Source organism: Setaria viridis, chromosome 6 (genome assembly GCF_005286985.2).
Source record: "Setaria viridis chromosome 6, Setaria_viridis_v4.0, whole genome shotgun sequence".
In the NCBI taxonomy this organism is placed as follows: Eukaryota; Viridiplantae; Streptophyta; class Magnoliopsida; order Poales; family Poaceae; genus Setaria; species Setaria viridis.
This window is the reverse complement of record NC_048268.2, coordinates 421,177-435,941: the sequence shown is the minus strand read 5'-3', so window position 1 is coordinate 435,941 and position 14,765 is coordinate 421,177. Positions and strand designations below refer to the sequence as shown.

The 14,765-nt window shown below is 47.1% G+C and overlaps 3 protein-coding genes and 1 non-coding gene across 6 annotated transcripts; 1 reads left to right on the top strand and 3 right to left on the bottom strand.

Annotated features, from left to right (window-relative positions):
- Positions 1–64: 64 nt before the first annotated feature.
- Positions 65–137, bottom strand: TRNAF-GAA (transfer RNA phenylalanine (anticodon GAA)). Its single transcript has one exon. It is a non-coding gene; the product is annotated as a tRNA-Phe (tRNA).
- Positions 138–551: 414 nt separating this feature from the next.
- Positions 552–4,574, bottom strand: LOC117860259 (eukaryotic translation initiation factor 2 subunit gamma). Of its 3 annotated transcripts, none has more exons than XM_034743518.2 (9): positions 4,385–4,574; positions 3,720–3,890; positions 3,546–3,607; positions 2,996–3,108; positions 2,586–2,688; positions 1,959–2,186; positions 1,663–1,881; positions 1,319–1,579; positions 552–1,232 (listed from the first exon to the last, which is right to left on the bottom strand). In XM_034743518.2, exons 2-9 carry the CDS (start codon positions 3,823–3,825, stop codon positions 930–932), a joined length of 1,395 nt encoding a protein of 464 aa, XP_034599409.1. In that variant the 5' UTR covers positions 3,826–3,890; positions 4,385–4,574; the 3' UTR covers positions 552–929. The 3 variants fall into 3 exon arrangements, with proteins under 3 accessions (XP_034599409.1, XP_034599408.1, XP_034599410.1); XM_034743517.2 differs by having other exon boundaries at positions 3,720–3,833; XM_034743519.2 differs by having other exon boundaries at positions 3,720–3,833; positions 4,388–4,574.
- A 1,102-nt stretch (positions 4,575–5,676) lies between these two features.
- LOC117860258 (probable polygalacturonase) lies at positions 5,677–9,873 on the bottom strand. The gene is made up of 5 exons (XM_034743516.2): positions 9,090–9,873; positions 7,296–7,416; positions 6,907–7,081; positions 6,723–6,793; positions 5,677–6,543 (listed from the first exon to the last, which is right to left on the bottom strand). Exons 1-5 carry the CDS (start codon positions 9,579–9,581, stop codon positions 5,909–5,911), a joined length of 1,494 nt encoding a protein of 497 aa, XP_034599407.1. The 5' UTR covers positions 9,582–9,873; the 3' UTR covers positions 5,677–5,908.
- A 3,069-nt stretch (positions 9,874–12,942) lies between these two features.
- On the top strand, positions 12,943–14,312 carry LOC117862222 (uncharacterized). Its single transcript, XM_034745753.2, has one exon. The coding sequence runs from the start codon at positions 13,125–13,127 to the stop codon at positions 14,136–14,138; it is 1,014 nt and encodes a 337-aa protein (XP_034601644.1). The 5' UTR covers positions 12,943–13,124; the 3' UTR covers positions 14,139–14,312.
- Positions 14,313–14,765: the final 453 nt, after the last annotated feature.

Below are 14,765 nucleotides of genomic sequence, written 5' to 3'. Positions count from 1 at the left end.
GAGAGAAGGATCTTCGACAAGATGAAACACTAAGCAAAGTTGAAAAAAATAATAAAAAACCAAATGCGGTGAGCGTGGATCGAACACGCGACCTTCAGATCTTCAGTCTGACGCTCTCCCAACTGAGCTATCCCCGCTTGGATGCCCCACCTCGCTGCTTAGTTTTATTTGATACAAGCTAGTTTGCTTCACTCTACTTTTTGGCAGCTTATCAGTAGAGTTGTCCGGTGCTCAGAGCAAGAGGCTTGCAGTTTTAGCAACTTAGCCTTCACATGTAGGTGAAGGATTTGAGAGCTATAGAGTGCCGTCACATGTAGGGAAAATAGTCCAGGAAATAAGTTCTCTCTTTTGCAGTGCAGACATGAAAAAACTTTGAGCCCTTGTAAAAAACTAGCAAAGCCAATTCTTCTGCCTCGTGCTCTCTTTTGTGTACGTAGGCTGAAATGAGTGGAGTATTTTTAGCTAAGGTTCCAGTTCCACCAACCAGGCAACCATTGATGACACACCACTCTCTGGAAACAAATCAAATGCATGCTGATGACACAAGACAGTGATTCGTGATCAATGAACATTGCAATTATTGAATTGCGCATATGCACAACGACACGTGGTTCTATTTGGTAGGCTTCTTCAAGTAGCCAACCCAACATTAGTGAAAAGTACAAATATTTGGTGCGAAAACATTGAACCCAGGATGACACCACCATAAATGTCGACAAGGCAATACTGATCCACAGGCAGCTGGTTTTCAACCTGCTAATGTTCACAGGACTCGTCCTATAGTAACACAATGTAAAGTGCCCTTCAAAATTTCCAAGAAACAAAACCCGACTAGTGGCTAAGTAACACAGAGGCAGGACTACCAACAATCTCATGTTTTCTCCTCACAGCACTCACAGCTTCAGCTCAAATTCTGGTGTGATGATGCTTCAGAGCGGGCAGGGTGGCACTTCGAGTGTTGAACCAGCCTGGATCTGGCCCCATCCGATAAGGCGCCAATGCTTCTCAACACGACGGCTCAGGGCAACCTTCTCTCCTTTGCTTGTGCAGACGGGCGCGGTGAGCTGTAGCTTGGCAAGATCATTCTTAACGGCAAGCACGCGGGCGCCTGTCGACATGGATCCTATGTTAAGCATGAGGATCTCGCCCTTGGTGAGCTTGGACACCTTCCCTGCCTTCTCTGTACCTTTTGTCCTCACACCCAGAAGTCTCCGGAGAAGGAAGAAATTGATCTGCAAAGCAAGACGGTTCAATACATAATGCGTAACTATAGAATTCTGCCCATCTAAAATCATGAAGGAACAAAGGTAGTACAAACCTCAAGCTCAACGTAAACATCAGGTAGAGAGCCAACTTCACCAAGAACCTGACCAACCAGTCTATCAGCACGTGTTAGAGTTGGGTCCATGGTTGTTCCCACACCAATAAGCCCTCCAGGCACAGCAAATTGGAGCTCATTCTGCTCAGCATATAGCGAGACAATCCTTGAGTAGATTGGGGTGCATTTGATGTTGCCACTTTCATCTTTCATGACAATGCCAGGGCGAACTTCAATCTTCTGGTTTACCCTCAGAACTCCCTGTAAAGATGCATTGCTGTTATGTCAACCACAAAGCAAAACAGAACAATAGCAGTATAGCACCATGAATGAGATGTACATACCCTGAGGATACTGCCACCAGCTACACCACCCCTAATTTCATCAACCTCTGAACCAGGCTTGTTAACATCAAACGAGCGAATAACAATCATATTGGGAGGTGAGGTAAAGTTCCTTTCAGGGATGGGGATTTTCTTCACAATGTATTCACAGATCACATCAATGTTGTATTTCAGCTGGGCAGATATAGGCACCACAGGAGCGCCTTCAGCTATTGTTCCCTGCTCAAATGAGCAAAAATGGATCAGACCATGAAAGAGATGATACGTGCTGCAACAAGATGGTGACAAGTATTGACCTGGATGAATTTTTGGATTGCTTCATGCTGGTTCATCGCTGCACTTTCCTGGATAAGGTCAATCTTGTTCTGCAGAATGATGATATGCTGGAGACGCATGATCTCAACAGCTGCAAGATGCTCAGATGTCTGGGGCTGTGGGCAACTTTCATTCGCTGCAATCAAAAGCAGTGCTCCATCCATGATAGCAGCTCCGTTAAGCATTGTGGCCATGAGAATGTCGTGCCCCTATTCAAGGAGATAGGTTATACATATAATATAGCATCCTCAACCCATAAAATTATATAACCAATATCAAACCAAGCATCAGAAAAATTAAGATAATCTAATTTCCCAAGACAACCACTACCAACCAGTATTTTTTACCATTTTCCTTTTAGTGGAAACATCATTAATCATCAAAAGCTTAATGCAACTACAACCCCATGATAATAATTGACAGAAAGCAAAACTAAATTGAACTTATATGCAGCAAATATGAAGCTTATTACTTGCATGTGGTGATGTAAATAAGGATTCCAGGTAGCACAATTTAATTTGGCTCAGAATCTTTAATAATGAGTACAACAGAAAATTTGTTCTTCACCCTACCGCGATAGGAGCAAAAAGCTTAAGGGTTCACCATACCGGGCAATCAACAAAAGAAACATGTCTCAGGAGCTTCATCCTAGTGTTTTCAAACCCAGGCACATCACAGTGAGGGCTGTCTTCTTTTCCGCTTCCGTAGGCCCTTCATTTAAAAGAAAGAGTCAACAAATAGTGCACCAACTATTAAAAAGAAAAGTGCACCTTCACGACACTGCATCGAATTATAAGCATTTGAGAGGTAAAAGCTAAATAGTATATCATATATTTTCTGAAGAGTCAATCATTTGAGAACTCAAGCATGAGTTTTGAAGAAACATATTCACTAGTAAATGAATTATATGAACAGAAAAGATTTAGCAATACGCCAGAGTTTAGAACCACCATATGACAGAAATAGAAGCTTGTCATGGTAAGGGAGAACTGTGGCATTTAGTGTATGAAAGACATACTTGTAGCACATCGGTCGCGGACATCTGTCGTCCTCACATTTGTAGATTTTTGCATTAGCGTAACCCAGCTTTATAGTAATGTTACGCTCCAGCTCATTCTTGAACCGGACAGTCTACATAACCAAAATTAGCTCATCAAAAACAAATAATAATGTACCAAAATCAAACATGATGAAAAGGATTGAGAGCGTCGACAAAAAAAATCAGTTGCCAACCAGTCTAAGTCATTGTAACAAATGCTGAGAAACAAAAGCATGAACCACAACAGTGCCCTTCACCAAGGATTCAAGGAATAGAAGCAAATATTTTTATATCATAGTAATATTGTATTATCCCTGGATATAACTTGTCTGAATCAAATATTTATTAACCAAATGTAGCATGAAGTTCAAAGCTTCCAAAGCCAATTTGCCCACTAATGTACCAAACTCTAAAAGGCACGTCTAATCATCACATGTTGGAGTAACATGGAGAACACATAAGCAGTTACTGCAGAGTCAATGCTTGGAAGGAAAATGTGATACTGGAATATGTCGAATGCGAATCACACCTGAACTCCAGAAATAGCTTTCACAACAGTGGACTTTCCATGAGCCACATGGCCGATGGTACCTGAGATATAGAAGAATGTTATGCCAATGTAGGAGGCTTCTCTTTGCATAAAATTTGAATACTACACATAGGCCTTGCTGAATCCACAGGAGTAACAGGATTGGATCCATACCAATGTTAATGGTCGCTTGGCGTGAGATAACTTCAGGTGACAATGGGTGAAGCTTTGTCACATCAAGCTTGCTTAAGTCCTGTTCCATCAATCCTCGGCGAGCCATCTTGGAAACTGCACAATGATGCTCGGGTAAACCTAGTGTCTTATTCAGTGCTAACTCAATAGCAACTGCATAAAAAAAAACAGAAAACACATCATCCATGCATGAAATGAAACCGGCTAATGAAGCCAGCATTATAGCTATATTGCATCATCTACCGAGAATACATGTGCAGTGCAGGCACACAAATTCCAAAATATAAGTTCACAGATGCTCCTGAGTGATAACCCCTACTTCACTACTCAACCACGGGCGGACTTAAGTTGGACATGGGCGGTCGGTTGAACACCCTATCCTTTTTTTGGATTTTGGCAGCTCACAAAGGAGGCCACCATCAGCCGTACAACATGTTTAATTTTCAGGCAGTTGAACAACGCAACGCAGCAGGAACAAGCAGCAAGAACATCAAAGGTTGCGCAAACCATGCCAGACAAGGCCTGGTTGAGGGTGTCGCAGCTCATACAACAATTAACAAGCAAAAGGAAACGAGATGCATAAATCCCAGCCTCGCACCACAGATCCGCGCCACGCAGGAAAAAAATACAACAGATCTAGGGTGTACCACCAGAAGCTGCGGAGGAGCCCGGCGGTGGAGCAACTGACGGCGAGGGGAACGATGAGCACGAGTGGGAGAGGGTCCTCCGCCGGCGTGAACGAGATGGAGAAGCAGAGGCGAGTGCAAATGAGAGAGAGGGCGGCGCGGCGGTAAGGTAACCCTAGCGAGCGAGCTGGATGGAGGTGGGGACGGACTCGGGCACGGGGGGGGGGGGGGGGGGGGGGGGGGGTTAGGAGGGTTCGCTTGCTGGGCTGGTTGGGCTTTTTTTTTAAATGGAAAGGCGAGCTTTGCACAGAAAGACCAGCCGGCAGTCGCTGGGCTGGTTGGGCCCGGGCAAGCAAATGGAGGGAGTGGGCAACCTGGGCTTTTTGGTGGGCGGCGAACCGATCGATGCGGCCCGACGTGCCACACCCACAGACCCGCATAGCACATCCAGAAGCCCAGAAGACTGAGTGATGCAAAATTGAAATCTCAGCCGAAAACAGGAGGACGACCAAGGAAGAGAGAAAAAAATCGACTGAAAGATTGTAATGGATTATTTTTTGTCCAATAACAACGCTCCACATCATCCATATGTAGTACAAAAACAAATGGTGAGTGAAAAAGATTACAGATTCAGTGACGGACGTATCACGTATGTACGACTTACCTGCATGATGCGTCATCAAGTGATTAATCCAGACTGCGTACATGATGCAAGCAGTCTGAATAATTACGGCAGCAGATCCGGGTTTCAGACTTTCAGTTAGGCGTACATATACAAGCGTTAGCGTTTGACCCAAAGCGTAAACCATTAGCCTGACCTGTTGCTGTAGATTTCAAACATTTTTTTAAGAGTGAAATACATGGTCGATCCTCTAACTTGTCAAGGTGTGTCATTTAGGTCCTCACCCTCTTAAATTGCAGAATCAGGTTACTAAAGTTGGTTTAAACTTGGTTTTGGGTCAACTTTAAACTTGGTTTTGGGTGCCATCGTAGATCCAAACGAGCTTTGACCCGTTGCAGACCCGTTCTGCAAGCTGACGTGACGTGCCACCTGCGTCCAGCGTGGGAGGGCTGCTGAGGACGGGGGAACCGCCGGAGCCGCCCCGTGCGGACGACGCGGGGGCGAAGAAGTTCCGTTTACCGCGCTCCAGATTTCAAACATTCTAAGCGCAGTAATTAAACACACGGAGTAAACAGATTGATTAGATTCAGGCCTCTTTTAAAAGAAGACGAAGATTAGATTCAGACTGAATACTGCCTAACATGATGAAGGATTCAAGAACTAGTACATAGCACCATCACATGTAGGAAAATGGACCAGAAAATAACTTTTTTCTGTATTAATTCTTCATTTCCCTTTGCAGTACTGCACAAACATGTTGTCTGTAACCCCCCTTGTAAAATTGAAGACTAAAGTTAAAATGTTGAATTTGACTATACTATCCCAAAACCCTATGTCCTATCCCTTCTTGGAACACCAGTATGAACACCCTCCATTTTTCAAGTATTCCTGCCTGTATCAGTCACTAGAAAACTCACAGTTGCTCATGAAAATCCACACCATGATGAAGATCCATTGCTCCTGAACTCTTCACAGGGTGCAGGAAAAACTCCACGTGCCTCTCCATACACGGACTCACAATGCCATCTATCCTGCCGCCTTATGCCTCTTAAGCTAACATTTCGGAAGCAGATCCCTTCATAAACTGCGCCGGCCACTGCCTCCAGCATCGGCGCACGCTGCAGGTCTACACCCACAATGTCGCTGATGAGCACGTTACTGATCCTTGGCAGCGCGGTTCGGTCATAGTTGTCATCTGAATGGTCATCCGCACCCCGACTGAATCTTATCGGGACCTTGACCTTCTCCATCGTCACATTCACTATGGTAATGTTGGTTATGTACCCACCGCGCCCTATGTCGGTCTTGAGCCTCACGGCTTGAGCAGAACTCCACACATGCAGATCGCGGACAAGCACATTAGATATGCCTCCTGACATCTCGCTTCCAAAGCCAACACCTGAGCATGTTGGAGTTGTGCCTGAAACCCTCTGTATGACAATGTTTGTACTCGGTTTGCCAACAGAGATCCCGTACTGATCCCAGCCACTTTTGATAGCAACCAGATCATCTCCGCTTTCAATATAGCAGTCCTCAATACAAACTTCTGAGCTCGAATCTGTCATTGTTCATCAAGAGAGATTGGCAAGGTCATCAGTAGTGACATACGGATATGAAACATTCCAGCTGCTAAAGATCCCAAATGTATAGAAAACCATGAGATGCAGCTGTTTGAATTGATCAATTATCAGAACGAAGAAGATAATAGGAAAAGGTGATGAAAATAACAGCACAAACCTGGATCAATGCCATCAGTGTTTGGAGCATTCAGTGGAGCCAGTATGGTCAAATCTTTCATCACCACGTTGCTGATAAATAAACATAAAAGAAATCTCCTGCTCAATACTTGGCTTTAATAGAATCAAAATGAAGAAGCATTTCCTGTTAGGAAATGGAGCAAGAATGTACATGGTAAACTGACCTGCAGTAGACTGGATGCACTGTCCAGAATGGGGAGTTGCGTAGTGTGATATTGGAGATTAGGATGTTGCTTGAGTTCACAAGCTCGACGAGATGGCCCCTTGTGTGGTTCAAAGTTCGATTCCACCACAGCTCCCACCACATCCCTCCTTGGCCATCTATGGTCCCATTGTTGCCTGATATTTGGGAAGGGAATTTTTAAGTTATAAATCAACGCTAATCCTTAGATACGATATCATCAATTAAAATTTAAGTCTATGCCATTGTTGAAATGAGACGATTTCGTTTAACTCCATCACTAATCTTTGTTTCAGTTCCACCTTGCCATGCAAATTTTGATTTGTTAATGAATCTTGAAATAAAGTAGACATAGTTAAGAAGTCATCGTACCAGTAACAACAACATCATTTAAGCCCTCTCCATGAATGAGGCTGATGTGCCGTGGCCCTAAGCGTTCCCTTCCACGCCCATAAGATGGCAAAGGAGCAATGAGAGGCCACTCTTCTGGATCCTGCATATCAGTCGAACATGCCAATCAATATTATGCAGTTTTATAATCAGCATACACAATTGTAAAGTGCTGGACATTCGTCTACTTAAATGTGAATACATAAATATTCAATCTAAGTTAAACTCCTAGAGTACGTTGCCGTGTGCGTGCGCCCGGTCAGCCCGCGTTGTACTAAAACTTTTTCGAACGTTCATCTTCTTAATACAAAGATACGCAGCTCTCCTTCGTATTCTCGAAAAAAAATAAATATTCAATCTATAGAATCCAGCACATAGTCCCCTTAAAGATTGTTTACCCATGCTATCCTATTGGTATTATAATGCCATCATGTCGGTATTATATTGACTTGATGAGCCTACAGTATAGTACAGATCATGCAACTGTCTTTCTATGTGAATGTTGCTTGCCTTGGTTCAAACAAATGCAATAACAAACTAGGCATAGATCTGCGGGCACAGTGTTTTTGGAATTGGCATTAGCTGGGAAAAAAACGTAAGGCGTCCGGCATCATTGTTCAGGTTTGCAATTATGAGTTTGTTCCAGCTGAAACTCACCAGTTCCCAGCAAGTTCTTCTCCTATACCAGTTTATGGGAACTGTCATCATTTGCAATATTTATTAGTTGGAAACCAAGCATGAATTTCCTAAGAACACTGAGCCGCCTACTTCTGAAAGACATTCACAAAACTAAACATGTGGAAGGTGATTGCACTGTGGGCAGCAACATGTGAAAGGGCGTCGTACCAAACTAAACCTCTTGATTATGGTTGAGCGTTCCCATGTACTTGTGCTTTCCTTTTTTCAAAAAGCGAAATTAGCAGGAGAACTGCTACGTTCTCAATTATAGCTCCTTTGCAACCAATTCCTACTGAACCACCTCCACATGAATAATGAGTGCAGTGCATTCGGGCAGGTTAAACTGCCCCATATCCTGATTAGTCGGTACAGATTAATCCTGCATAGTCCGTACAGATTGTCACGCTGGCATGGCTATGAGATGGACCAAGAAATGGGGATTGGTTCTTCCTGCACAAAGCTCCAAACTGGAGATTTTTGTGTGACCCTCTATTGGCTTTAGCACAAACAGATAAGACGGGAGTGGAAGCAATGTAAAGTACAAGGAGGCATCAACTGGGGGCCAGTCCAGTCCCAGGCAGCAGTAGGGACAAAGGCAAAGGTACAGTGGGTTTGGAATAATATCAAATGTGGTGGCAGAGGTCACAAGGAACCAGAGCAGCAGTCAGTCTCCGGGCCGTCCAAGCATGTGACTCCTCCAACACATCAGCTCCCCCCTGTTTCTTCTCCCCTTCTTCTTTATTGATCCCACGGATCGTGGCATGTGAAAACACGCAGCTGGTTTTGACTTTGAGACGCGCAACCCAACCGACGAGAACATGAACCGATATTCCAAGCGCTATGCAGGTTTTGGCAGAGCAATTTCTGAACCGATGAATCGTAATATGCAACTATCCATGGTGATTGGACAACAAATTACGCACGCATTTTGGTGTGCGCTTGAGCTGAAACGCGAAAATTTCAAACCACTAGCTGTGCAGCCAATCCGTTGCGGTTGCAATGTTCGTAATAAGGAGACGAGAAATCGAATCAGAATTGAAACGAGCAGGTGAAGAAGGGGAGAGGAATTAAACCAGGACATGAGAGGAGGGGGGGCACCTGGGAGCCGAGGATGACCGCGCCGCGGTGCAGGAAGAGGGTGAAGCGGCTGGTGAGGTTGAAGCTGCCGGTGAGCCACCTCCCCGGCGGCACCTCCAGCCTGGCTCCTCCTCCTCCTCCTCCGACCCCTCTGGCCCTCTCCTCCAGGTCCGCGACCGCGCGCCGGAACGCCGCCGTGTTGGAGGTGACCCCGTCGCCCACGGCGCCGAACTCCTCCACCGACGCCGCCACCGCGCGCGCCGGGCCCGCGCCGGCGTAGAACCCGGCGCAGCTGCTGCTTTTGCTGCTGAGGAGGGGCGCAGGAGGAGCAGAAAGAGGAGGAGGAAGAGGTTGACGTCCGATCAGGAGCGCGGACAGAGGCGCGGCGGCGGGGATGCGCGTGAGGGCGAGGTAGGAGGCGGCGAGGAGCGCGAGGAGGACGAGGAGCCGCAGCGGCGGCGGCGGCGGCGGCAAGGTCTCGTGCGCGGTGGGCTTGGCGTGCGCCATGACCATGGCGGAGGCGGAGGATCGAAGGAAGTGCCGCCACGCCCACGCGCACCGCGCATCGCTTCGTTTTTGCCTTTTTTGGAGCCAACCCACGACCAGCGGACACGCCCAAAAGAAAAAGGTGGAAACTGCCCTAAAAAAAATGAAAAGAAAAATAATCGCCAAAGCAAATCACACGCACCCAACCATGTGCCTGTTTGGGAGCCGGAGCTCCGGCTCCGCACGCTCGCCAAGGCACGGAGAAGCCGGCGGATCCGCGCCAAACGGTCACGGACTCACGGCGCCGAAGCTGCTTGTGAACATCTCGTAGAGGAGCCGGAGTTCAAAAGAAGCTGCGTGGAGGAACCAGGAGAAAAAAAAAAGTACCGCAGCTCCAGCTCCGCGTGCGGAGCACATACGTACCGACGTGCCCTCCCAAACTCACCTTTAGTTTAGGCCCGAGAAAACATGGACTCGGTGACTTGGTCCGGAAAGAAAAAAAAAGAAGCCCACCCAGGAAGAAGAAGGCTCGCTTCCTGCTGCATGGGCTTCTGCATGCGTCGCGCTCTCGAAGTGGTTGCTTCGTGTGTGCTCCTGCACGACGACCGGTTTACATTATCCTGCATGCTTTTGTCTTTTTTTATTAACTTTCGTTAAGGACTGTTGAATTGAAATCCACCCAAATTTTCGTACGGTGTCGTCGTGCATGAAAATTTGGAATCTTCTACTACACATGCAGTAAGGACTATTGATACAGGACGGTGATGTTTGCTAGGCTAGACGGTTGGCAGGTGCACGATTTGTTTGTGAATGATTCATTTGTGATTATGCTGATGAATTCTCCGCATGTTGTGAATCGAATCGAAATCATGTGTTGTGAATTAGATCTTGTGCAAATTGATTGGTTGTGTTTTTACTTATGTGATGGTCATGTGAGATGAGCATGATTCTTGCTTCAATGTTAACGCCAATTGTTTTTTGCTCTTGATTTGATTGTCTCTATGATGGAGTTGGAGTTCAATAAGATGGTACGGTGGTGGAGGCGGAGCTGCAGGGGGCAGCAGCGCAAGCAAGCAGGACGGGGTGCCCCACTTTTTTCTTTTTTAACCTTTTTAGTTCCGGTTGGTAGTGCCAACTGGAACGAGGGGGATTTTTAATCTTGAAAGATTAGTCCTGGTTCGATTTTCGACACCTACGCAACCGGAACTCATGCTCACTTTTCCACTAGTGAATAATCGTATCATAAATAGTGGGAAAAAAAATCTAATTTGCTCTTTCCCAATATTCTTTGGCCTGAACAGGTTTGACGTAACTACGTCCGCTGCGATATCACACTACCTCCGCTCTCAGATGCATGTTTGACGTCGTCGGTTGCTTAAAAACATTGAAAATTTGGAGGAGTACCGGGCTATAATTTGCTGGCCTTTTTTTCTTTGGCGAAAGAAAACATGAGTATATATGTAGCACGTGCTCTTACCATATATATGAAGCTTGGGCATAAGGTTTAAAGTCCTTGCATTTTCAGATTTGCTTCTAGGCGTATGTTTTCTGGTTTGGAGCACCGTTTTTTTTGAAAGGAGGTTCGGAGCACCTTTACTGGACAAGTGTTTGGATTTTCGAGATTTTTGTATGCATGCATGAGCATGTCTGCGTGTGTATCTCGTGATCGTATCGGTTTGTACTGACAGATGGGGACCGGCGAACCGACGGATGAAAGGTGCCTAGTACAGTACTACTATTGTATAGCACGTGGACCATGCGTGCATTTTACTACTAGCGTGTGATTGTGATGGGGAAATTGTGTGCGTGTGTGTGTGTGTGTGTGTGGGGGGGGGGGGGGGGGGGGGGGGGGGGGGGGGAGGGGGGTGCCGGGGAAAGATAGAGAGAGTAAACTGTTACTGGGCTATATTACAGTGGAGTAGTGGACGGAGGCCCAGAAAAGGTCCATTCATGTATGGGGCCCGATTAAAAAGAAGCTGAAGAATGAAGATGGTGGACAATTTTACTACACGGGTGAAATACGCTACAGTAATAATAATCGTCAGCGGGAAAGGACAGTCAGCGGAAACTACGTCACCTTGTACGTAACATAAAACGCCATAGAATTCCACAAGTCTTATCTTTTTGCCGGTCAAGAGAAGAGAAGGGAAGATGAGGGAGGATGTAGAAAGAAAAACACGGCGTATGGTAGGATTATGCATGGCACGACGTACATGTCGTGGTTTGCGTTCCTTTGTGTGTCAACTTTTTTTTTTTACGAAGCAGGAGCACGGGTAATTCATTTAAGGAGAAAAGTTTAAGGTCACATAAAGTTCGATAAGGAGTTTATCTCGATGTCTCATGGCAATATCTTCCTGAATTTCTTTGTGTGTCAACTGTGTGTGCACGTGCAGGTGGACTAGCTAGCTAGTGTTAAGCAACCGCAATTAGTTATTGAGAGGGACTGCCGAACGATGGTGATTGTTCTCCAGTCAATCAGTTAATGACATTTTTGGTGTTATCGTGGCACAAAGTCGTACGCGTAACGCGCATGTGTACAAAACATACCTTTTTTTTTTTGTTATGCGAATGGCTAATTCTGCCAAAATTAACGGTGACGCGTCTACTACGTACTATTCCAACCATCTAAGGCCATGTTGTTTCTAGGAACCTTTTTTTTCTGAGGGGGATTTCTAGAAACTTTTGAACTATGAGTTTTTTAGAACGTTGAAAAAGTCAAAATGATTCCAAAAGCTAAAAGCCAGAATCAACATGTGACGTATTCTTTTTATAGCTTATGACTTTGGAGGACTATTGTCTTTTGAACATCCAAAAAAACAGAAAGTCCAAAAGTATCAATTAAATAGGGTCTAAGTATCAATTAATTCCGAAGCCTACCTCTCAAAACTCGATGATTGGACAGGTCGAACAAGAGGAAAGAATCCCACCAAACTTTGTTGTTGCCACCTACATTGATGCACTATATATAGCACGGTGGTGCAAGCCCAGTAGTCGTGGCAAGTTGCATGCATTATCCTGTCGCACTAGTGTTGGCGTAACTTGGGTACGGCTGGTCGTGGCAAGTAGCAAAGGCAATAATACCATCTACTGCCCTTCTCGTTCTAAATTGCAGATCATTTTATTTTTTTTAATTTAATGTATATCTAGATACACAATAATATTTATAAATTTAGAAAACAATTAAAACAACCTAAACGCACGGTGAACGAGAGAAAACCATTTCCCGGATTAATATAAAAAACACACGCATATTTTCTCAGTTCCAAGCTAATTAATCAGACAACAATACGATCCATCCGCTCCTGGTAGTAAGCGCGTCAACGCTGACCAGTCGCCACCTCGCTTCTTCGGTTGACGGGCTTGCTTGACCCAATCAACCCCGCCTCCGAAACCAACCAACGGGAAGAAGCAAGCCGCCTTCCTCCTCTGCTTCTATCTCCGCCTCGCTTCCTCCTTCCTCCAGAGCCTTCCATCCCCATTCCCCTTCCCACCGGCCAGAAGGAAATTCCCCAATCCCTCCCTCCCTTCCCCACCCACCCCAAGCAATCCCACCCCCCGCAGATCGAGGCCATGGAGTGCGAGCCGGAGGAGCTGCAGTTCCTGGGGGCGGCGGGCATCTACGCCGCCTCCGCATCGATCCTCCGCGGCCCGCACCGGCCCCTCTTCGCCCGCGTCGCCGCCGCCTTCGTCCTCCCGCTCGCCGCCCTCTTCCTCCTCCACGTCGCCATCTCCCACGCGCTCTTCACCCACATCGACACCGACGACACCGCCCTCGACTCCTCCGCCCCGGGCACCGACGCCCAGCGCCGCCTCCTCTCCCGCCTCGCCTCCGACTGGCTCGCCCTCCTCCTCTTCAAGGCCGCCTACCTCCTCGCCCTCCTCCTCCTCTCCCTCCTCGCCACCGCCGCCGCCGTCTTCTCCGTCGCCTCCGTCTACTCCGCCAAGCACGACGCGCTCACCTTCCCGCGGGTGCTCTCCGTCGTGCCCCGGGTGTGGAGGAGGCTCGCGGCCACGTTCCTCGCGGCCTTCGCGCTCCTCTTCGCGTACCACGCGGTGTTCGTCGTCGTCTTCCTCGGGCTCCTAGTCGCCGCGGATAACGGGTCGGGGCTCGCGGGGCTGCTCGCGTTCCTCCTCGTCGTCGCCTACCTCGTGGGACTCGTCTACATCAGCGTCGTGTGGCACCTCGCCAGCGTCGTCTCCGTGCTCGAGGACTACAAGGGCTTCGCAGCCATGCGCAAGAGCAGGGACCTCATCAGGGGGAAGCTGCCCACCGCCGCGGCCATCTTCGTCACGCTCAACCTCGTCTTCGCAGTCGTCGAGCTCGCCTTCCGCGCCTGGGTCGTCAAGGCCGGCGGGTCCTCACCGGCCCTCGCGAGGCTCCTCGTCGGCCTCCTCGCGCTCGCCGCGCTCTCCTGCGTCGTCATGCTCGCGCTCGTCGCCCAGACCCTCGTCTACCTCGTCTGCAAGAGCTACCACCACGAGAGCATCGACAAGGCAGGCATCTCCGACCACCTCGAGGTGTACCTCGGAGACTACGTCCCGCTCAAGGCGTCCGACGTCCAGATGGAGCAATTCCAGGTCTGACATCCTCCCCTGCTGCAAATCCATCCTCTCTGGCTGGCTGGATCATTGTTGCAAATCCTCTGTACTCTCCTCCTCAGCAGTCAGCAGCTTGCTTGTTGTAATCTGTAACTGTACACGCCAAACATGTGATGAACATAGTGCTACTTATTAGGGAATTGGAATGGATTGGTGGTATATTGGTTTGGTTGGTTGGGGGAGAAGAAAGAATAATCATGTGCTGTGCCTGCTGCTTTTAAATCATGCGAAAGGAAGAATGAACATATCTGAATTCTGAAACGGAGTTAGGTTAATTGGATATACTGCATGTACAAACTTATAATCGACAATAGATGTTTCATTATGATCGGCAATAAGGGATGGGAATGGTACTACCTTACTAATCTCACTATGTACTGCTCTGAATGCCTGATTTCCCTATAATTCAATCATTGCGAATGGTACTAAGTGTGTTTGTATTCTGTAACTCTGATGCTTGCCATTTCAACATTGTGCAACTGATGTAGCACTAGTGCTAATATAATACTGGATCAGAAACTTTGCGGTTGTGGTCCTCCAAACAATCTTAGCTAGCTGTCTAACATTCTGATGGAGCAATTCCAGGTCTGATATCTTTAGGACATGCTGCAT

What these genes read in the sequence shown, in the direction of transcription:
- LOC117860259 (XM_034743518.2), bottom strand. Translation starts at nt 3,825, where the DNA reads ATGGCTCGCCGAGGATTGATGGAACAGGACTTAAGCAAGCTTGATGTG. An exon ending in CCGCGACCGATGTGCTACAA is followed by an intron (nt 2,689 to 2,995) that starts GTATGTCTTTCA and finishes TTTTAAATGAAG; the next exon opens with GGCCTACGGAAGCGGAAAAG. An exon ending in TTTCTTTTGTTGATTGCCCG is followed by an intron (nt 2,187 to 2,585) that starts GTATGGTGAACC and finishes CTCCTTGAATAG; the next exon opens with GGGCACGACATTCTCATGGC.
- LOC117860258 (XM_034743516.2), bottom strand. Translation starts at nt 9,581, where the DNA reads ATGGTCATGGCGCACGCCAAGCCCACCGCGCACGAGACCTTGCCGCCG. An exon ending in AAATGATGTTGTTGTTACTG is followed by an intron (nt 7,082 to 7,295) that starts GTACGATGACTT and finishes CCCAAATATCAG; the next exon opens with GCAACAATGGGACCATAGAT. An exon ending in CACTGATGGCATTGATCCAG is followed by an intron (nt 6,544 to 6,722) that starts GTTTGTGCTGTT and finishes GAACAATGACAG; the next exon opens with ATTCGAGCTCAGAAGTTTGT.
- LOC117862222 (XM_034745753.2), top strand. Translation starts at nt 13,125, where the DNA reads ATGGAGTGCGAGCCGGAGGAGCTGCAGTTCCTGGGGGCGGCGGGCATC.